General features: G+C 52.4%; 1 protein-coding gene across 1 annotated transcript; it reads right to left on the reverse strand.

The window, feature by feature from the left end:
* Positions 1–353: 353 nt before the first annotated feature.
* On the reverse strand, positions 354–15,987 carry PMP22 (peripheral myelin protein 22). Its single transcript, XM_088523432.1, has 5 exons — positions 15,909–15,987; positions 14,787–14,887; positions 13,616–13,706; positions 3,765–3,905; positions 354–965 (listed from the first exon to the last, which is right to left on the reverse strand). Exons 2-5 carry the CDS (start codon positions 14,862–14,864, stop codon positions 799–801), a joined length of 477 nt encoding a protein of 158 aa, XP_088379558.1. The 5' UTR covers positions 14,865–14,887; positions 15,909–15,987; the 3' UTR covers positions 354–798.
* Positions 15,988–23,559: the final 7,572 nt, after the last annotated feature.

A 23,559-nucleotide genomic window follows, 5' to 3' on the forward strand; every position in this document is an offset into this window, starting at 1 on the left:
CGGCAGGAACCCAGACCCGAGGAGCGCGGCCGGGACCTAAGTGAGTCGGGAGCCCAAATTCCCAAGGGGGTGTGATGGCGAGGCCAGGGGACTTAGGCACGCAAGTCATTTAGGCACTTGGGGCAAGTAAAGCTGGCGCTCCGGGAGCCCTGGAGCCTTTGGGAAGCGTCTCCCATCATCCCTGTGCACGCACTTTGGTGAAGAGGATCGCCGCACTGGGGAAGGAGCGGGGCGACCCTCCAGCCGGCACGAGGCCGCCCTGGTCAGGGGAGCAGCACTGATTTATGCCAACCTAAAAGCAGGCAGGGCTCTTTTTTTTTTTTTTTCTTTTTTTTTCCTCCTTTTTTCCCCTCTTTTTCTCTCTCTCCTAAGTATTTATTTGGGGTTGGGAAAGAAGGACCAGGTCAAAGCAGATTTTGCATGAAAGAAGAAAATCACCGCGCTCATGTTACACTGTTAGGAGTAATAGTTCTTTAGGCACTTTCTTTAGGCTTTAAAACATAGCATATGGTCAACAAAAGCAAACAATACTATGTACATATATGTAAAAAGTGTTATAAATAGGTTTTTTAAACCATAGATACTATATACATCTTCAATTAACAAGTAACCCTTTGAGTGTTTCCTTTTGGGGTTGGTTGGGTGTTGGTGGGAGGGTTTATTCCTTTTCTCTGTGTGTGTTTTTTGTTTTTTCTCTTTTTTTTGGTTAATTTTCTATTCCGTTTTCTCGTCTATTTTCCCCCGCCTCCGTCTCCTCCGGGGACATCAGCAGTGGCCCCGCGCGGCCCCGCCGCGGGCTCACTCGCGCTTCCGTAGGATGACGTAGATGACGCCGCTGATGAGGGCCAGCGGGAAGGCCACCCAGGCCAGGATGTAGGCGAAGCCGAAGGCGACGTCAGCCGCGGGCGGCTGCCAGTCCGTGTGCCTCACTGTGAAGATGGCTGCGCCGCTCATCACGCAGAGCCCTGCGGGCGAAACGCGACGTGAGCGACGGCCGCAAGCCCCGAGCCGGCCTCACCGGAGACCGTAACGCCCAACACCCCCAGCGAGAACCTTGCGCTTTCCATGCCCTCCTCTTAACTTTCCTCCTGCAAAACTGCTGTGGCACATTTGGGGGTCTGCCATGCTATGCTGGCTGCAATGGGGGCATCCCCACCTACAGCTCAGAGCAAGCAAAGCCACAAGTGCTGCAGCAAGTGCAGCAGGAACATCATCTGGACTAAGACGTCCTGCTGGGATGCTGGAGGTGCCCAGCACCAGGCAGGCACGGCTGGACCCTGCTCTCCGGGATGGCTCCCCAAAACCCGACTGCAGTCCAAGCTGCAGAGAGGAGCTGTCAGCCAAGCCCCACGTTTCCCTGCAGATCCCACCCTGGCACGTGTATTTGCGCTCCTATCCACCCCAATGCCCCAGCCTTTTTCAGGAGGATGCGCGGGCAACCGATGCGTGGCCAGTCGGGTGCATTAGCCAGCACTTTAGCTTTGTTTGCAAAGCAATCCATCAGCACCGGGGTCTGCCTAGAGCTAACACAAAGCACCCACTATTTCTGCCTGAAAACAAGGTCTTTCAGTCAATCCCAGTGATTCTATTCTACGGGCACTGGGCCGTTGTCAGAGCCATGTTCCAAATCCCCTGTGCAGACCTCAGGCCCACCTACATTTCCCCAGTGATATTTGAGCCCTAATTCCACTTTACACTGCCCCTTTGTTCAGCAAAAGTGCAGAAGTGGGAATACGCTTCATTAACGCGCCGCCAATGCACTTTCCATTCGCTGAGCACGCGAGCAGACTCCCACTGCCCCGGCCCATGCACAGAAAGCAAAACTATTGTCCCCGGCGCCGGTGGGACAGAGCACAGGCTCGCGGCCGTGCCAGCAGCACCTACGGACAGCGGAAAATACAGTCGCGATTGTCCGCAGGAGGAATTCGGCAACACGGAGGCAACGGTCACGGCCGCGTTTCTGGGCTGCAGAATGAGGGATTTGGGGGAGAAGACTCTGAAAGGGGCACAGGGCAGGAGGTCAAGGGCAGCGGCATTCGGCTGCTTGTGCTGATGCAAGCACGGACGCATCGCAGCTTCAAAGCTTGAGCTTAGCAGCACACGCAGCTTTGCCAAGCTCAGTCCTGCTCCAGCCATGTTTTAAACTGAACCATGATGATCAGACTGCTTTAAGGTCTCTCTATCCCTTTCCTTGCCACGCCCATCCCCTTTATTTATTTATTTATTTTTAATTAACTCATGTGGGAAACTCTCTCTGAGTGCCATCAGTGAGGCAATACACCACCTTGGAGGGGGTACCTCTTCCTCCAGCAGTCTGAGGGCAGAGTGGCACCGCTCACAGCAGCCATAGGGATGGATCAAGCCTCAACCCAGAGGGCACAAGCCCATGAAAGCCCTAGGAGCACTGGCCTCCACCCTGGGCATCTGAATGCAGGACACCATGCGGGGCTGCCCGAGCAACCTGGGAGAGGCCTAAAGTGGTTGCAGACCCATTTTCTCTTGCACTAAGAGCCAGGAATCAGCAGCTGCCATCTAGGAGAGAGGAACCTCCTGCTCCAGGGTCTATTAGACAAGTTCTCACTCTAACAACTGCATTATTAATGTCCATTTCCTCTCCTTGCCTCCATAGCTGTAATGGGTTTCTAGATATTTAGCTTTCCAGGCATGGTGAACTGGCATTCTCAGCACCCACTTTATGGCGATGTATCTACATTCACAGTGAATTTCATGCTATACTCATTAATAGTTTTGCAGAGTTTTTAATCTATAAACTGGCCAGTTGCTTAGAGGGTGCTCAGGAGCTTTCTCTAAAGCTCAGCAGATGAATTTTTTGCAGACCAAGGCAGGACCAAGGGTGATTTGGGATCAGCTTAGCATGTAAAGCTCCAGTTAGTGAAGGTCTCCTCAGGGAGCTGTTTTTTGGGGGTAAGAATATTTAACTCAAATCTATTCACATTAGCTTTTTGAAGTCTTAACACCTGGAAAGCCTCATCACTGGTTTCATGCATAGAAATTCCAAATAAATCCATACTTTACATCTGTATTTGGAGAACTCCAACGTATGACTTGACTAGTGGTTCATTTCCACTGCTGAGCTCTCCAAGAGTTAAAAATAGTAGCTGAAAGTTCAAAGACAGCCATCTCGCCCTGCCTGCTAGGGTGGCTCTTAGCAGCTGTGGAAAGCACCAGGCCCCCAACGGCAAGTTTAAAAATAGCCCTTGGAGCCTGTTTTGCTAAAGCAGCGTCACTGCTTCCCACCCCCATCATCAGCCAGGGAACCTCCTTGCCCAGCTCAGCAAAAGGTGGATCCCGAGGACAGTGAAATGTCCTGAGATGTCACCACTGGGAGGGCAATCACCCAGGTCCTGAAGTGAAACATCACGGGAACCTCCCCAGCTGGGCATGTGGTGGCCTCCCACCTTCTGCAGAGGTGGCCCAGAGAAGCTCAGGAAATGTGCCACGCACACCAAAAGCTGGAAACCAGCTCTGGGCATCCAAGCATTCAATGAGAGATGAATTTTTCATACCTTCTTCTCATCAGCTCATATAGGTGCCAGTTGGGCATCCTTCCTATTCTCAGGAAAAGCCAGCTCATCTTTGCCTTTTGCATCATCCCACATGAGCTGCAAGCAAGTAGCAACCAAGCTGGACCTGCTTTGGTGTTCAGAGCATGCTTGTTTTCACTATTAGCCCTCCTTCCCCACTCAAAAGCACTTTCCCTGCACTGCCTTAGAATCAGCATCCCCTTATCCATTCCCACTTACCAGCAAGGATTTGGAAGATTCCAGTAACATAAAATCGTCCTCCCTTGGTGAGTGTAAACAGCTGGCAGAAGAACAGGAATAAGGACAAGACACTGAAGATGATGGAGAGGATCATCATCGCCTGGACAGACTGCAGCCATTCTAGGGGGGAAAAAAAATGTACAATATACAATAAATACAAAAAAAAAATACAATACCAGGCACATAAGGAGATATTGGTAGCAAGGCAAAGCCTGCAGAGATGAGGACAAAGTAGCTGTTCCCCCCACCATCAGCTTCGGTTCAGGGCCTGGTTGTTCAGCTCTACCAAAAACCCACGCAACAAGCCACGAGACACTGAGCCAGGCATGCTCAGAGGTAAAATAAATACGCCACAAGCACAAACACCACTTGCCCTTACGGGTTCAGGCCTTTTGGAAAGAGGCTTTGCCAGCTGCCAAACTTAGCTGCAGCACAGAGCAGAGCAGCTCCACCAGCCCTGCATGAGTCACGGCCCAGCTATTTCCAGGCCTCCTGGGTGTGTAACTCCCCACATTTAAAAAAAAAATAATAAAAAAAAATAAACAAGCCAAATGCCAATCTATTGCAGCTGGACAGAAAGAGGCAGTGCCTCACGCCACTAGCACAGGGCCACGCTAGCAAATAGCACTGCATTTCCCTGTGAAGCTTGAGATGCTCTCAGCACGCCTGCACCTCTCCAGAGGCCTTTAAAGATGCCACATAGGATAATCCACCACAGACATCAGGCAGGAATAGTCATTACGGTCTGGAGGCAGGGACAGGGATGCATGATATGGGCTGGATCCTCAGACAGGGGAAGCTGCTGCAGCACTGAACCCTCCTGAACCGCAGCCTCCTGTTTGCAGAGATTCAACTACAGCCTTCGAGCAGACCAGCACAGACCGTGTGCCCCCGCGCCAGCAGCTCTGCAAGAGGGGAGCAAATCCATGCCCATGGGAGCCCCCCTTGCATCCCACCTGCCAGTGTCCATGCAAAGGCGGAGATCCAGATCCTGCTCATGGATGCAAGGAGAGAAGAACCAGTACAGTGCCTGCTCATTGCAGGCAGCTTTCTGCCTCCCCTCCTTCCCTCACAGCACTGGCATGTCCTGCTAAAGAGCTGCTGCATCTCACTCATTCCGAACCCACCGGGGCTGTGTCCGTGCACATCGGCTGCCGCCGCTCCTTAGGCGAGCGCTATCACTGTGACTCCTTCCAGCAGACACCACTCCAGGCTTGATTGTGTTTTTTTGGGTTTTTATTTGTTTGTTTGTTTTCTTAATATAGGCAAAACCTAGGGAACATTTTTGGCATATCTCATATTAGCCAGGCCTTGAGCCATGCGAAACCCTTCCACTCTCTGGACCTGCTAAACCACCTGGAAACAGAGCAGAGACAGCTCAAGAGCTGCTTAAGAAAATAAATAAATAAAACAATTAAAAAAGCAAGTCATAAAGCATTGATTTTCCTCCTTGATGCTCAGATCTTGTGGGAAGGGGATGGCAAGAAGGCACCTGGCACAGTCACTAAACTGTCATATTCTCTGTGGCTGCATTAATTCAGGATCTGGGAAGCCAAATCTTTTGTGATTTCATAGGCTGCGGGATCCGGACAGGAGGGCTCGTGGCAGCTCCCTTGCTGCCCGGAGGTGGGTGCTCCAATTGTAAAACTATTTTAAGATCCAGCCGTCTAGATGGAAAAACGGAGCTGAGCTGCTCTTAATTGCATCCGCCTCCCTGAGCCTCCGTTTTGCTCCTGAAAGTGAACGCTTCATCCAGCTACTACAAATTCCCATTGCAATAAAGAGCCGTGACAAGAAACATAAAGGCCACCACTGAGAGCAAGAGGAAGAGACGGTGCCTGGAAGGGTTTTGCCATCTGGCCATGGCCACAGCAGCCGCAGGGCTCCAAAAGGGCAATTAAGAGATAATACCAGAGACCAGATCTCCAGCTGCACTGCCAGGCAGCCGCTCGCTGACATTTAGCAGCCTCTTTCATGTAAGAAGGGCCGTGATGCTCACCTCATGTCATGGCTTTGAGACCCCACGGGTGCAGCAAGCTGATACCCTCTCAGCACATCCAGCTCCAGCTGCACAAGGAGGCCACACTGCCTTTAATCCATCTGAGAGCTCTGCCACTAATGCAGAAAGTACTGCTACCTCTCCAACCCTACATACTTCTTTGGCACTAGCTTATATAGGCTTTTAGAAATAAAACACATTTCCCAGAGGGAGGTCCAGACCCTGCAGGCTGTGCTGTAGCCACCAACCCTGGTTTTGCTCTCAGACAGGTATTTGCAGTTTCCCCGAGGCAGTAAGCCAGTTATCCCACTTTTCTGCAGCATCTATTGAGGTCCCTGCTAGCAACACTGCTCTTCAGGAAGAGGAAGAGAAAGAAATGGGATGGGAAGAGCAAGCAACTCCCATGCAGAGCTCCCCTAGAGGCTCCAGCTGCAGCTTTTTCAGAGCCTTTTCATCCAGTCAGAAATTCAGGAAGAAGCTTTTAGAAGATTGGACTAGATGATCTCTAGAGGTCCCTTCCAACCCTAAGCATTCTATGATTCTATGAAACGGCTAAACTTCCCCTGAGCTGCATAAGCCCTGACACACTCACATCACCACTCACATCCTCACAGCAAAGTCACCAAGAAAGTCACCAAGAACATCTCAGAGTTTCCCCCCAGGATCACAACAACCACATTTCACTGCCCTAAAGCCTAGCAAGAAACCTAGAGCAGGATCACAGCCACATCCCCAAGAAAGAGAAAGCAACTAACTCAGCACCTCCCACAAAAACAGGGAGGTTTTATACCCCAACGAGGGCTGCAGCTGAGTGAGATCAATGGCATGGGGCAGACAGGGAGGTACTCTTGGCCAAGAGCAAGGATCAGCTTAAAGATTTTCTCCCCAGGCTTGAGTTTGCTGCTCAATTGCAGACATGCTATCTTGGTTTTAACCAGAGGGGAAACTCTGAAGTGCAGAGAGACCAGTTTGAGCCATCAGTTTCCACTAATGCCCACTGTGCAGGACTAAATTAGTTTTATGTGATAAAAACATCTGTGTGCTGTCACGTGCAGCTTATAATACCATCTTACACAAGTATGGTTCCCTTTGAAAACTGTGCACATGCTGTACCCTCAATATCTGACCCCTGCCAGGGAAGATAACATCCACTAAATAGGCTCTTGTATATGATTTGTACAAAAATAATCTGAGGGGAAATTCCAGGCAATGTGTGCAAAGCAAAACCTGCTCTTTCAATGCTATGAACCAAAGAAGATGAGCAGAGTCCAGAAAAGCACATGCACTTACTAGCCGAGCGTGCCGGGAAGAGATGTCTCCCAAGCAGAGCGTCTCCAAAGCCAACCCTTAGGCTTCAGGATCTGATCATGAAGCCAAACAGAGCCCAGCATCCTTCCTAGGCTGAGTGAGAATTGCAGAGACTTAAATGGATTTAAGTCTGGCTATCCAACCTCCTAAACTGAGCTGCAGAAGGGTAAATCAAAGATGGAGAAATACCAACTCAGTTGCACCTTTCTGCAGCTGGTCTCAAAACACTGCCCCTTGGCAGCTCGTTGTAGTGACACAGAGACCCATAAAGCTGGAACAGCCACCCCCTGCCAGCAGCCACATCCTCTTGCTTCAGACCAAACCTCCACCTGCACTGTGAGGGGGAATAGCATCATCCAGACAGGCTGCCTGCAGGTTTTCCTGGGAAAAGGCCAGCTCTGGTGAACGGTAACTTCCCTCCGGCTTGGTCCCAAACTCCCACCAGCACGGCTGGGATTACGGAGGATTGTCAAATCTCACCCCAAGGAAAAGCAGGTTTTATGCCCAGCAGCTGCCTTTTCCCTGCTGTCCCATGCACAGCATGTTGGATGGAGGTGTCCCTGGGAAGTCTTGGGAAAAGGAGGGTTTTAAAGAGCTCTGAGGCATTTGAATGGCACTGAGATGAGAAGGTGGGAAGCCCCCAGGACTGCAGCTCAGGGAGACGCCAAATGAAGAAGCTGCTGCAGCTCCTCCCTGGCAGGCACCATGGACCTCACAACATGTGCAGCCTGGCCTTGCATGTGAAAGAGCTCAAATTGAGGGATCTGAGGAGGCTTCCCAGCCCCTTCAGGAGGGGATGAGATCCCCAAAGCCCTCTCTTTTCCTCCTCTCTCCCCTCCCTCTTGCCCTCCGAGCAACATCAAAGAGTTCTCAAAGTCCACGGGTCTCCAGAGCTGTTGGATTCAGATGGATTCTGGAGCTGTCCCCTTCACATTGCTGCTACTTCATATCTTTGTGGTTCAGCTGTGAGGCCGCAGAAATGGCCCCTTTGGTTGTTGAAGCCCATGTCCTGGGGCAGCAGCTGCTGGCACCAACAAACCGCCTTTCCCCCTTGCAACAGCTCCAAAATATCCCAGCCGGCTCCTCTCCCAGACTCTCACAGTGGAGCATGACCCTTATGCTGGTCCCTTTGCTTCTCAGGGCTCACTGCACTGTGGTGGGGTAGCAGGTCATGGCCCTTGCTCCAGCATTAGGCCATTTTCTTGCTCTTGTCTCCTGCATGAGCAGCTCCTCTACTTCCAGGGAGGGCCCGAAGTTGAAAGAGAGAGAACAGCAGCACAATATTGCTATCAAAAACGGTAAAGCTGTGACTGAGATCCTAAAAAGTCACGCAGACGTAGGGTCACATTTAATGAAGGTGAGTCCACCTGGTAGCTCAGGAGGACGATTGCAAGGATGGAGATAGAGAAGTGGACACCTACAAGTCTGACCAAGCCCTAAAATGTTATGTCTCCAAAGGGTCTCCAGGCACTGCACTCTGCAATGGGCTCCGACACCCAATTCTACGGGTCTTACAGTTACAGTTCTCCCATATGTTGTATTCTTCCTCCTTTTGTTCCTCTTCCACATCATCCAAAATGCCCAACAGAGTGGGAACAGCTGGCTGACCCACTGCCTGCCCAAAAACGGCAGCTGAAGAGTTAGTGAGCAGCCAAAAACAGGAAAAACAGCCTGGTCTCTAATCTCTCCACATCACATGCTCTTTGCAACAAGAACCGGCAACAACAATTTTTTTTTTTTAAGCTGATGAAATCCGTTTCATATTGTAGGCGACACAGTTATGGTAGAAACCATTCCAAAATACAAAACATTCTCCCAAGATGCAAGACAGTTATTTTTATGTCCACTAAAGGCCACGCCAGAGTTACCCACACGTTGGCAGAAGTGGTTCAATGCAGACCATGGTTGGCCAATCTTACCTGTCATTAATTTCCAAGCAGATACTCCAGAATCTCAAACTTCTGAGATCACAGTACATCTCTCCTCTCTGCTGGGAAGCCCAAAGACCCCAAAGGACCTGCAGTGTCATCTAACCAAGGTATCTTTACACACGGTCCATGGACAGAGAATGGGACTAGTTAGTAGCTGCTGCCTCCAATGCGGAGGCTGCACGTTATCAAATATAGAGACTATCCATTATTTCCTGCAGTGTTTCCTTGTACCAAATGCAACATCCCTAAATAGTGGTAATGTTGTCCGTTCCTAGCTACGCATCAGAAATAAAACCAAAGTCTGCAAATCTTCTCTGCATGCAGATTCCACAAGGGAGCACAAGATAACGTCTGGAAGGTTACATTCACAATGAATAAATAGTGAAAACTAACTTCAAATCTTTCAATAGAAGCTTCTGCTTTGCAGAGAGGCCTGGGCTGTCACTTGCATCTCACCTTTTGGCTCAAGAAAGTCTCCCCTTGCCAGAGACAAACACACTCCACAAGTCCTGACCCGTTTTCTTTCCAGGTTCTTCTATTCCAGTGGGTCAGTGTGATATTTGTCCCTACTTCTTCTCATTCAGATATTTTATACTCACTATCCATAATAGATATCGAGAAATAACTTTCCTGTGGGAGCGGTTAGTAAAGCCTTGCAACATCACTTTTTGGCCACAAAGAGCAGTGTCTAGAACATCCCACAACCAGCTCACAGACCCGGTGCAAAAAGCTTCCCCTGGGCAGTGAAAGGGGGTGCTGCGAGGACAAGCCAGGTCCCCAAAGCCAAACATTCCTCCGGGAGACACCTGCCTGTCCTGGCCATCACCTCCATCGAGATGGTCCCTAGTAGACAACGTAAAGCAGCAGGGACACTCACTTTGGTGGGAGCCTGCCAACAACCCTCACCTGCTGAGATTTAGGGTATATTAATGGTCCAAGATCAGTTGAAGTAAAAGAGAAACTACTTTTCCTGAGACATTTCCAATGCCATGTGACTGTCCTCACAGCAGGGGAATCATGAACCCAGGCTCACTGCTACCCCTAGTGCAGGTGTTTATTTATCCCATCTGTTTTTTTTTTCCCTGTTTCTCAGCATTAAATAGCAAAATAAAGGAAAAAGAAAAAAATCTTAGTGCATCTATAGTTGGAATGTATTTAACGAGTGAGTATCCAAAACTTCCTTTTAGAAGGTCTGTGCATTGAAACATTGCTGGGAGAGAGTTTGAGAGAGCAAGGATAGCAAAGTCACTTGACACAGCAAAAGTATTTAAGTCATATTTCTGTTTTGCATTTTGAAGTGCACAAAAAGCAGTGCAGCTCCTCATGGGAGCAGTTCAGGGGCTGGAGCACAGCTCCTCACACCGTGCAAGGGCTGCAGGTGGCTCTTGCTTCCTCCAGTGCACCGAAAATGCATCTCAAGCACCAGCATGTCCTGCCAAAGCAGCAATTCCCCAAGCAGGATCTCCACCACTTCCAGTTAGCCCGTGTCATATGGGCACGTGTCCCGCTGGCACTTAACCACAGGAGGGGATTTTCCCTTAAATGATGCTTTCTGTAGAAACATGGGATTGATGGAGAGGCTTGGGAGGGATCCAGGCTGGTGTCTCACATTGATCCTGCTGCCAGTGTCTCCGGCTGGAGAGAGCTGGTCCGAAGCCACCAAGGAGAGACAGAGCAATGCAGGGAGGGCCAGCAAAGCAGCCCCAAGGAAGGGGCAGTCGGAATGCACAAACATCCGAGCAATCCCCAGCCCCATTAAAGCGAAGGGCTGTGCTGTTCAGGGGCAGATATCCACTCTGGAGCTGGCTCCACAGCACTTTGCAACCACAGCACTGGTGTTTTGCACATTTCCCAGGCCTTGGGACTTCTTCCCTTTTAAAAAAAAAAAAAAAAAAAAAAAAACCACCATGCTGCCTTTGAACAAGCTAGCATGCAGAAGTCTCAGAGCGGTGAGGTGAGAAATGTTCAGAAGAAAAAAGGAAAAATGTTTCACGAGGTTGTAGAAGGCTGTAAGGATGAAGAGATACCCTTCGCTTCCTTATGCATTTGGCATTCCCATCAAAATCCAAGAAATGGTGGTAGGAAAAAAAAATCTTGACAACAATAAAAAACAAAATCAGGCTGGAGAGAAGAAGCCATTTTTTGAAAGAAAAACAGTTGTCTGAAAATTTTTGATGGCATCTGTATAAGATCATTTGAGTTATCCAGGTTAGACTTTCTGCATCCATGACTTCTGTGGAGTTACACAGCTGAGAGTCTGGCTCCCAGCCCTGCGAAAGCACAACTCTGGGATTCGGAGCCGAATTCCTGAGATAAGTCTTTTCCAGGAATGTCTGACAGCACAAACGAAGCAAAGATTGCGACATTTTTTCCATAGTTCTCTGCCTCTTGAAAAATGTCATTATCCAGCAAGTAAATGAAGAAATCCAAGCAAACAGCAGGCAGTTGTAAGAGCCCAAAAGAGAAGGCATCTCCAAAAAAAGAGGGCATCTTCCCCAGCAGGATGCTTCCTCCCTCCTGCTTGGCTAGGGGCGAGGATCCCTCATCCCTCGCACATGCTGCAGTTTGAACCATGCTGGACCGTCTCTTTGGTGCCGATGCTGATGTCCACACCTGCTGTAGTTAAGTGCTAGAGACCGACTCCACTGCAACAACCGCTACGATGACCAGAAGACAATCTGCCATGATGTAAAGGCTACGTTGTGCCCAATTCCTCGGCAAGCATCTCCTGCGCTGGGTGGCACTGGGTGCTCTGCTTGTCACCACTCTGCACTGTCCTGGGCACACGGCCTGCAGCTTGCACGGGATTTGGATGAGAACTCTTTGTGGCATCCCACAGAAGATGCTTCCCTGGCGATGTCACCAGGAGCCACCTGGAGTTCTTATGCTGGTTTTAGAAGCAGATTTGGAAAGCCTTGCACAAATACAGGAAATATTTTCTTATTTTGTGTTTCCACAGCACTGGTGAGGGGGGTGTCCAGGGGCTGGGGTACCAGCAGGTAAACACGGGCACCTCTCACAACCCTGCCACGGGGTGGAGGGGACAGAGCCTCTATCCCTTGCAGATGCCTGGGATGTCAGAGCAGAGCCTGCGTTTAGATAAGTGCTGGCTGAGGGCGCGATATCCAAAGTCACCCAATGCACCTCTAGCCGGAGCAGCTTCGCGGGCAGCCCAGACACCACCAGGCGTCAGCAGAGACCAACGGAGTCACTTGGTTCCCACCCTGGGCCCAGCCCAGGCCCTGCTTTTAGCAGAGGTAAAACTAGAGGGAGAACAAACATCCTTGCTCCGCTTCTGCATGGGGTATTCACGGGCATTTTGATAACAGCAGCCAGAGTTTAGAGCCAAAGGAACCTCCTGGGGCAGTGCTGGAGGCTCCCATCACATGCAGGAGCCCTTGGGGGTGTTTTGGGTTCGCCGCGCTCGCTCCTACACGGCCCATGTCCCTGCCTTGCTGCACTCCAAGCCTGGCCCTGCTTGCCCTCCTGCTCCTGCCTTGGCATCCGCTGCTCCCAGATGAACGGAGCATCCTTCACCTCATCGGCTGCCTCTGCTATCAGCGACCTCCCACGCTTTGCATTGGCCGAATTCTAGCCATTCCAGCAGGCTCTTTCCTCAAAAAAAGGAGCAGGAGCAAAATGGTGCTTTCTATGCAGACCCAGTACTGCTCTTAGTGTTGAAACCCAGAAAACTCTATGTTGCTGATTTGTGGTAGGAAGCCCTATCTTGCTGACATTCAAAACGGGCACACGTGGAAAGACACCCTGAGTGATACGAGGCTCTACCTGGGGCTGCAGACAGCCCAAGGGGAGCCCAGCATGGAGCAGCTCCTTCAGCACCAACCCAGAGGGAGAGAGCCCCAGCGCAGCCTGCTCCATCCCCACCAAAAGCTTCAGACACGTGAGAAAGCCCAGAAAATACCAGCTGTTCATCAACCTGCAACATGCAGGTGCCCAGGGACCAGTGCAGAGGGGATGCGGTCCCAGTGGGACTCGGATGCTCCGGCACTGCCTGGCAGGCGAAGCAAGGGAGAGGAAAATGAAAGCTGTGGCAGAGAAAACCTATGAGTCACATCCTCGGGAGGGGAAGGAGAGCGGTGACGGAGCATCGCCATGTCCTGTGTGCAGTACTAGGCAGCAAACCACAGCGGGAGAGCAGGGACAGAGCCTCGGGCTGTCACCACGGCCAGAAGCAGCACCACTTTCTAGGCAGGGGCTGGGTGTCCTCCGGGGCATCCCCGGGACATCGCCCCAGCTCCAGCCGAGGCCGCTCTGCTCAGGGCTCAGCACCTCACCGGGGAGACCCTGCCAGTCAGACCCGCGGTGTCGCTCCGGCCCTGGCTGGGCCCCATCCGGCCCTCAGAGACTCCCAAGCAACGCGGGGCGATTTCCCCAGCCCAGCCCACGCGTCTGACCAGGATCCCCTGCACCAGTGACGCCAGTGACCGAGCACTCGTGGCCCCAGGGAGCCAGAAGCTGCAGCAAGGAGACCATGGAGGAGGGACCAGCTTCAGGTAGGAGAAGCACAAGCAACCAGCAACCAACTCCGGTGAATACCCGTTGCTCCTGCAACGCCGAGGCCGGGCACTCACCGTTCGTGGACGATGTCAGGCAGTGGAAGACGCTGCCGGTGGTGCAGTTCTGCCACAGGTCCGCTGTGTGCCCCGTCCCCACGAGCCATTGCTGCAAGAGAGACCCAGCATGATGAGCCCGTGCTCCAGCATCCCCAGAAAACAACCCGGGGCTGGAGCACACATGTACGTGCACATGTCTGTGCATGCAAGTACCCCTACGGGTGTTCCCAAGCACAGGGCTTTTTTATTAAATATATAAAGCGGTTGGAGTGTAAATACTGATATTTGCCTTTAGCTGCTTTCACCCTCAACGGCTTCCCAACAGAAGCCCTTTATTCTCTTTAAACATCGGCCAAGCCTTGCGGGGGAAGCCCGCTGCTCTCCCCCCTCTGACGCCCTCCCTCGCCGCGGCCAGCCTGGCCATTTGAGCAATTTGAATGCTCTCACGTGGTCTCTAACGGCTTGCAAAATTTTTTTTTTTTTTTTTTCAATTTGCAGAGGATTCGCCTGCTACACAGAAGGGAAAAAAAAAAAAAAAAAGGAGGGAGGGCAGAGAGAAGAATACTAGTGAAGCAAAACTTCTGTGTTCAAACCAAGTCAAGGCAAGCAGGTTCACTGGGCTCTGGCCAGGGAGTGCTGCTGGGACCCCTGAGCCCATCTAGTTTTAGAGACCAAAGCTGTGCCCGTGTTTGCAGCCTCAAAGCAGCAGGTCTGGAGAGCAAAGCAACTGGGACCGAGGACCTGGCATCTACCTAGCTGTCCTCTGGCCTGATGCCTGTCAGCATTTGGAGCGCATTTGATAAGTGGCAATGCATCTTTCAGCTTAGTTTCACCCCAAATGAAAGCAGTTTGCATCTGCTCCACAATGTGGCAAGAGGGGACAGGCAGGAGATTTGGCTTCAAAAATGCTCTGCTCCTCTGGACTCAAATGCTAACGTGGATGCACTCAGTAGCCAGTGCTGCAACCTGCATTCCCCACTGGTTACATGCTGAGAGCTGTGCAAAAAGCTCCCAAACCCCACTGTTAGCAAGAACAGCAATGTGGAACGTTTCCTGCTAAAAGCCAGGCGGAAAAACAAACCACCAAGAATAAAAAGTAATATCTTTAGATCTCCCCACACCATCTCCCTCCTCAGCTGCTCCCCTGCTTGCCCAGGCACCACGGAGGCGGCAGCGAGCTCGTACTCACACTGACGATGGTGGAGATGAAGAGCAGGACCAGCACGGAGACGTGGAGCACGATGATGCCCAGCAGCAAAAGCAGCATCTTGGCGGTAGCCTGGGGCCGAGCTGGAGGGGGACAGCGATGCTCAGTGTCCCGGGCTGTGTGCGAGGGGGGCTCCGCGCCGGGGGCGTCCCGGGGCGGCAGGAGGCGCTGCGCGAACGGGCGGCGGAGCGGCCCGTTCAATGCGCGGGGCCCGGGGGATGCGCCGGGGCGGGCGGAGCCGCGCGCAGGTCCCGGCGCCCCCGCCGGCCCCGCTGGGTATGGGGGGGGCTCCGCGGCCCCTCGGAGCCCTCTGCCCTCGTCCGTCCCCTCGGGGGGGTACGCGGGGTTCCCGGCCTTTCTCCTCGGATACCCCGGGGGACTCCGCTGATCCCCCTTCCCTGAGTGGGGGTGGGGGAGGAGGGGGTGTTCCAGTGTCTTCCAAGCCCTCTCCACCGGGAGGGCCTCCCTGGGGCTCTCCCCCGGGACCCCCAGAGCGCGGCTCCCTCGGCCCCTCCACCCGAGGGCTCCTCCGGCCACTCTCCCCTGAGAGAGGAGGGCGGGAAGGGGGTGGGAAGGGGGAATCTCCGGAGCCTTCTGCCCCAGGGGGGCTTCCCGGTCCAGCTCTGCGGAGGGCTCCCCCGATCCCCCTCCCTAGATCCGCCCCCCGCGGTGGCTCCCCCGGCCTCTCTTCCTAGGGGGAGGGTGTTTGTCCCCCGAGCCCGCTCTCCCGAGGGGTGTCCCTGACCCATCACCCCAGGGGTGGCCCCAAGGACCCCCCGAGAGTGGCTCCCCCTGCCCCTCTCCCCTAGCGCAGCTCTTCCAAGCCTCGGGGTGGGGGTTCCCCATCCCACCTGCTCCCATCAGGACTCCCAGGGGATTGGGGTCCATGGGACCCTCTTTCGCAGGGGCTCCCCAGTTCCATCTGCTCCCCACGGGCCTCGCGGGTCGGGGGAGGGGGGCGAAGGGGAGAGGGGGGGGATTCCTCCAGCCCCCTTGCCCTATGGCAGGGGCGGGCTCTGCTCTCCCCGCAGTCCCGAGAGCAGCCCCAGGGGCAGCCCCGGTCCGAGCAGAGCAGTGAAGCGGGCCGGGCCGGGCCGTACTCACGTCGCGGGGCCGAGGCGCGGAGCGGGCGGCGCGCAGCGCGGCGGAGCGGGCGTTGCGGAGCGGGCGGCGGGCTGTCAAGTTTCCCCTTTAACCGGGACCAACGCCCCGCTTGCGTGTGCGCCCGGGGAGGGTCCTGGCGGCGGCGCCCGCGCCGCTCCGCCTATAAACGCGGACCCGGCCCCGGCCCCGGCCCCGGGCGGCCGCTTTGGCGCGGGGCCGAGTCACCCGCTCCCGCCCCGCGGGGAGCAGCGCTGCTCCCTGCGCGCATCCTGCGGGTGCCGCGGGCAGCCCACCCGCGCCCTGCATGCCCACGGCGTGCGTGTCCACAGTGCGCGCCCGCGGGGTGCTCTACTGCGCTGCCCGTCCCGTCCCGCGCAGCCCTGTCCCCGCTGCGCGCCCCGCTGGAAGCGCCTCTCCAGGCAGCGGCGGCGCCGGGACCCGCGCAGGCTCCGCGGAGGCGGCGCAGGCACGAGCGGGCGCGGGGGGTGCCGCCTTGTCCGGGATTTCGGGACGGGGCTGCCGGCTGCGCTGGAGGAAGGGGAGCGGGAGGGAAGGGGGCCTCAGCAGCGCCTGGCGGGGCAGGGGCAGCGGCCGGGGACGTGTGCGGTGAAGTGACACCTTTGCAGGTGGCTCCTGTCCCGCGGCTTTGGTGGGATCACACCAGCGAAACCTCGGGAAGCTTGAGCAGCTTGGCACAAAGCAAAGGGTGGGATTCTCCTAGATGCAGGAGGAGCTGCGTGGCAGAGAGGAAGAGGTGGTCACGCTCTGGCAGCTGCTGCTCATCCTCGCAACTATTGAACCTCTCAGCACCCTCCGTGAGCCCTCATAGGAGACCTCCCCACAGGAACCCACCTCCTCATCGCCTCTCCTCTTTCCAAACCAGTCCAGATTTGTTGCAGGGACGAGGCGATCCAGCAGCCAGCCCAAAAAAGTGTAAATCTTGGGAGAAAGAGGGAGAGCAGCGTGCTTGGCTGCAGCCTCTGGTGAGAAGCAACGTGTTCCCTGCAGCTGAGGCTTTGGCTCCTCTACGCAGCCCCCTCCACAAATGAGCCCCTTGCATGTGGCGGGCCAGCAAATGAGGAGTCACAGCACTGTGGAGGGGTAGGTATAGGCCAGAGGCTGAAGTGAGGGCCCCAGTCTTCCCAGACTCGCATCTTTTTTTCAGGCTGATGATCAGGCTCCTCTCTCCAAGGGCTCCTGTTCTGGTACATGCCTGTGAGGCCACAGAGCCAAACCTGCTAGCAGGGTTTCGGGCTCTGTGTTGGGTAGGATGTTTGCACAGGGCAGCCTCAAAAAGTCCAACCAGGTTTTCCCTCAGAAAAAAACAAAATATATATACATGCACCACCTGTTTTCTGGAAGATGGCAGCCCTTCCTCCGTGCCCGCTTGCCATGTTGCACTGCCGCATGTCGCTAGCAGGCTCCTGCATGCCACAGCACAGACCCGTGCTGCCCATGATCACAGTCCCCCCGAGGACTTAAACATCTGGACCAGCATCGGAATGTGCCTTCCTGATGAGGCCACTTGAGCCTCCGCGGATTGGGAGCTGCCAGGGTTTGCAGTGCGGGAGGAGCTACCGTGCTGGGGCGGTGCAGACGCAAGACAAGAATGGTTGTGGTGTCCCGTCTAGCTCGCTTTTAGTGACGGGTGTTTAGGGATTGTAAGTCTGAGGAGAGCCTGGTTGCTGCAACTTGGATCTTGTTTTGCCACTTCCCCCAAAACGCAGCTGCGAAAGGCACCAAGGAGCGCGTTCACGCACTGCACCCAAGCAGGGAGCTCTGTGCTCGCTGGCACCGCGCTTCCCGCTCTGCAAACCGTGCTAAGGGCGGTTTCCTTAAGCGAGATGGAAGTATCTGAAACTCAAATCAGGGAATGGAGTAGCCCGAGGGTGATGAAACCTATTTTGGCTGCGAGATGGGGATTAGGAAACGTGGAGGCAGTACAAGAGCAGAGTGCATCACTCCAGTGCTCCTCAGGCAGTTTTTCTTAACTTTTTTTTCCCTCTTTTTCTGGAGACAAGCGGAGCAGGGCCTTGGAAAAACATCTGCTAAACATGTGATATCCACAGCAGCTCCAGGGCCTCGGCGCCGCTTGAGCTCATGTGAGCCCAGCGGAGAGAAGGCTGGTCCACATATCTGCAGCTGCGCAGAGCAGGCACCCCCACAGGTGCATTTGCACTGCTAACAAAACACCCTGCAAGACTTATTTAATTTCATAGTAATCCAGGCAGAGAGAACCCACTATCCTGAAAACATCCAGGAGAGCCAATGGAGAAGAGCAGAGCAAGAAGAGAAAACCTGCGTTGCCTGCAGGGCTTCCCAGCAGGTTCCTGAGCTCTTTGTTCATTGCGCACCCATGGGCTGTGAAAGGCCTAGAGCACTTATGGCCCCACACCAGCCCTGCTTTCTGCATCGGAGTCTCTAACCGCTCTTAAACCCAGCATTTTCAATCTCTCTGAAAAGATGAGATTTTTTTCCATGTGCGTCCTTGTGCATGAACTTGTTTAACCTCAGGACTTTGCTCTGTCATCAGCATTTTAGGGACTTGTTTCCTGTTTCCCACCCTGCCGATTAAAGCAAGCAGCACTTTGAAATGCAAAGGGGAAGGGGCAGGAGCTGCCCTGGGTTCCTACAGCCCTTCGGACAGGGGCTGGAAAGGGCAGGGAACAGAACAGGAGGCAGAAGGGAATAAACTTGCCTGCAAACTCCTGCGCAGTGAGGTAAAGAAGGAGCCCACCATGCAAGAGAGCAGACACACTCAGATATATAACTGTGCACATGCAAATACATTAATAAAGAGTTAGACAAACAGGGAACATAGAGTTCTCCCTTGAAAAATCGATCATACATATATATGTCTAAATGCACATGCACACACAGATAAATAGCTATCTAAATAAACGTTTCCAGCTGAGGGGACGGGGAAGGCTCTCTGCCTTCACAGCGTGACCCCGGCTGGCAGAGCGCCGGTGTCGGAGCTGCCAGCTCCCTGCCCTTTGCACAGTGCCAGGCGGCGGCGGAGGCCGCGCGATGAGCGTGGCGGGTCTCAGCCCGGGCAGGCGAGCGCCCGGGGCCGTGCCCGGGTCGCCGCTGCAGCACAGAGGCCAGCGCAGGGCTGGGAAAGGGTCGGGCCTGTCCTGCGGTCTGAAGTGACGTGGGATCAAAGCGTGAGTGTTCTTTACCTTTCCTGCTAAAGCCCCTGGAATGACTATTTGAAAAGCCATTTCAAGCAGGAAAAACAACAGAAGAGGAGACTTTTATGTATAGCAAGCTTCTAAAATAAGAGTTTTAACATCTTGGAGCCATTTACTTACTTACCCTTTTTTTTTTTTTCCCCCCCTCCAGCAAACCAAGATGAATTTATGAAATATTTTAGTCTTGCCAACTTGGCCTTCTCGGCTGCACAACAGCTTCATCCAACATTTTCCTTTCAACTCCAGGCCAGTTGTCATCACTGATGGAGTCAGTCTGAACTCACTGGAGAAAATCCCACCACATTCAACAAACCCCCAGATTTACCCACTGTCTCCAAGAAGCAAACAAAATTCCTACCTGGGACCTGATACTGTGTTATGACATGACCAATACTGCATGACCACGACATGGCCAGCGCTCATTTGCGCTGATTTCTTGCACTTTTATCTATGTGTCTGCTACTGGGGCCATCAGTGCTTGAATCTGAGTCTCATTGGACTCCTGGGTCGAGCCAGTGCAGCCATCCTAATGTTCTTATACTTCCCAAATTTTGTTTAGCCATAACTTGGCTGCAAATTTGCTCCCTTTTTGTTTTCCACTACAGTGTGAAGAATTGCTCTTTACTTATTTATTTTCTAGACCACTGATGCTGTTTTAGGAAGTCTCCAAAGCGTGATAACCTGCTCTGGTTATGCAATATGCTGCTAAAGTGCTTTTGGCGAGCTCTCCTTTCATCCACATTTGCATCAGACTCCTCCAGGACAGTCACTACTTTTCTTTCTTGGGCAAGGCAAATATCATCCCTCCTCTCTCAATAGCTCCTGCACCCACTGGCCTTGACTGCGCCACCAGCTCCTAGACTGACGTGAAGCTTCGCTTGGGCAAAGCAAGGCAGTTCTCATTTCATTATTTCCTTTGCTCCAGCCGATACACGACTGATTCGCAGCCCAGCTAGACTGGGTTTATTGGAGCGCTGCAGGAAATCTGGCAGTCGGGAGGGTGGGAACGTGGCTGGGGGACGCGAAGGAATTTCTACCAACAAACTTTCTCAGCAACTTGGCTGATAAAGCGAGCCATAAAGCAGCCATAAACAGCAATAAAAGCAAACAAGTCATCCTGAAGATTGAAGGCATTTAAAGAAAGGAAACGGAGCCAGTTGATGCAGACAGGCAATAATATGGGAAGGACGGTGCTATCTAAAAGGGATTTGAGAAAAAGAATGGTGGTGCAGCTCAAAGGCATCTCTCACATCAGAAGCAGGCAGGCAGGATGGCTGTTTTGCGTACCTGGTAGATATCACATATATAGGCTATTGTGCTGTAACCCTAAAAATAACCCTGCAATGATCCAACAGATAAGCTTTACTCACCAGCAGCTCCATTGTGGGGAATCAAAATCCACCCCAATGCATAAGGGCTGCACGAAACCCTGCTACAAGGCCAGCACCTATTGGGATTTTGCTCCCCAAAACTGTCTCTAGAGACTCATTTTGCTGGAGCTTTGTGGCAGGGCTGGCTCTGGTCATGGGCTGTGCATGTGACACAGGATAAAAAAGGATTCAAGCTGAAGCACATATAGGATTAGGTGATGCAAGTGCCTGGGGGAATTTTAGAGTTTCAGCTATCAGACGAAGCGAGGCTGTTGACTTCTGGAAAGCTGGCGTGGAGGGAATGAAAACCCCGAGGGAGCTGGGAATCCGCTAGTGTCTGGGAAATCTGCTGCGGGAAAGTGGAAAGTATTTGTGAAAGAAATTAGGGAGGCTGCAACTGAAATTCCTCTGGTGAAGACTCCAGCAGAGAAAAGCTCTGCATTGCAGGGACACGCAAAGGAGCGTCCGCGGGGCCAGGCAGCCAAAGTTTGCAGCCAGATAGTTGTGGCACCACGTGAATGTCGTCGGTTATGAGAAAACTGTAAGGGAGCTGGGCTAGTGATTTTGTTTACTCTGGCTCAGAGATGAAAGTGGAAGTGCAGTGAATGTGAGCTTGTCACCAACACCAAGATTTCACTCCAAGGGCTTTAAGGCACGAGCTCTCGAAAGCAACTGTGGATGCCTCCACTTCTTAGTGCTCTACTATAGACAAGTCCACAGGGCCCATTCTTCAAAAATAATGAAAAAAACAGAAAAAAATCTGCTGTCTGGATCTAGGCTTCAAAATAGCACCATAGCCAAAAATCACTAGGATTTGTGAAAGTCCTGAGCAAGGAAACACAGAGTGAAGAGCAGTATAGGGAAGCATGGTCAAGGCACAAAGGTCAGCAAGGAAGACTGCAGCAGAGGCACCATGAGTTCAATAGATCAATGACTAATTTCGGGATATGTTGGAGAGTTGGTTGTTTGGTGAAGCACCAGGAGGTGGAGGAAGGTAGATAAAGGCAAGGTATGTGGAACTAGACAGGCTCTCCCAGTTACTGGCCTATCTTCTCTTTCAAAAGGGAGGCTACTGTTTCCAATGCGCTTCCCCTGTTGTTCCAAAATGCACATGAAGTGGAGGAAACCTATTTTTAGTCTACAAGTGTGAGCAGAAACATTAAAAAAAACCAACCACTTCCTGTTTAGGGCTACTGCCATGGAGAGAGACGCTGCCAAGACGCAGAGGTTGGGGACAGGACCTCGCCACAGGTTAGAGCTCTTGAACATGGCCCTGGGAGAGCGGAGCAAGCACGGCTGGGGAAGCCAGGACAAGTCAGCACGTTCGTCCGGCCCCGAGCTGCGAGAAGAGTCACCTGAGGATGCGAGGCATGAAAAGCTGCTCTCAGCTCCTGAGAGCCCAAACGCTGAACCAGGAGATTCATGGCTGGGAGTCTCATGGGAGGAGAATGAACTTGAACTTGGTAGTAGTAATAGTATCATTATGGTTGGAAAAAGCCTTTAAGATCATCAAGTCCAACCATACACCTATCACTACCATACCTGCTAAACCATGTCCCTAAGTGCCTCATCTACATGTTTGTCTTTGGGATTTTTGGTGCTTAAATGCTTTAGGCTGATCTCAGATCTCAGCCTCAGCACCACGGCTGGGCAAAGACTTACCAAATTCAGTAAATCAAAGGGGGTGATCGGGACTTATCTGCCAGCCCAGATAAGCACCACCATCTGCCTCTGGTCCCCATTCTTGTGACCACTGCTTCATTTCCACTGCTCAGTAAAGCTCCATCCTGCAAGAGCACAGGGGCAGGGGCTTCCCCAGGACGATTGGGACTCTACAAAAGTTGCAGGAAAACTCCTTGCTCTGTCCAAGATGCTGAAGTGCTGATGAAGCAGCTCTTGGCTGGAGATCTCATTGATCGTGGGGCTTAATGATCATTCAGCACTTGGGAGCTCTGCTTCATTTCCCATCTGGCTGACACTTGCTGTGCACGAGCCCCACGAGAGCTCCAGGGCACCTCGTTTGCTCTCAGCCTTTGCCCTTGGGCAACAGCCTCAAGGCCACAGATGGAAGAGGAATCTTCATTTGCACCAAATTAAGGGCCATGTTTTTGAGGAAAGGGATGAAGAGCTGAAAACATCTTTAAGAAAGAGGTTTAAGAGTTTCCTGCAATTTAAAGTGCTTATGGCCTCTTTTATGCCTTATTTGAGCTGCTTCCTAGTCCTAACCTTCTGCATTCCTCTAGCAGATAAGGGTGGGACAGAATTGCAGCACAGCAACCAGAAAAGCTCAGAGTTGCAAAAGCAACAGAGTTGAACAAAACACAGCATCGTACTTGATTATGTTAGAGGGTTTTCTTAATACATCCATACAAGTGAGACCAGAATGAGTTACAGCACTGAGGCTAAAGAGAATTAAATCCAACTTTCTATGGACACCTAAGAAAACAAAATCAAATGCAGATGCAATACATGCTATCCAACTGAATCCTGCCTTCTGATCCTCTTTGGCAATACCTGGCTGTCTCTGATACTTATTGAAGTGGGGAGTATTCCAGGTGGGAACTCAGTTTCAGGTGTGTCTAAGTAATGTAAGAGTTTAAGGACCCATTTCCAAAGGGACTTTGGGAATGAATTGCAGCTTGATTAAAGATTTATCCATCTAAAAATCCCCAAACCCGGTAGATAGTTGCAGCAACTGCACAGATATCATTGTAGTCATGGTGGCAGAATGAGGGAATTGTTCATATCCTTGCACTCAGAGTGCTTCAGTGTTTCCACCAGCAAACGAGATACAAGAGTTTGAATTAAGAACCATTTCATACTTCGGAACACAGCATTTTCTTCAGTTCGCTGGTTGAAAGTAGTTCCTCATTTTAAGGCTCTATCAGTGATGTTTTAGATGACATTTAGATCTTTCAAAAGCCAGAAGACCATCATATACAGAAATCAGCTTTTCTACAGGCAGGTTTTTCACTTTATGAATAGGACAATCCGCAATGCTCTGTAGGAGTAGGAGACTTCATGCTTCTCCTGCTGCACCACTAAAAGCACAGAGCGGATGTCATCACTGAATTACTCTGATGACTA

This window comes from Tinamus guttatus, unplaced genomic scaffold (genome assembly GCF_059628265.1).
Source record: "Tinamus guttatus ecotype Peru unplaced genomic scaffold, ASM5962826v1 Tinamus_guttatus_pri_ptg000188l, whole genome shotgun sequence".
NCBI classification, from domain to species: Eukaryota; Metazoa; Chordata; class Aves; order Tinamiformes; family Tinamidae; genus Tinamus; species Tinamus guttatus.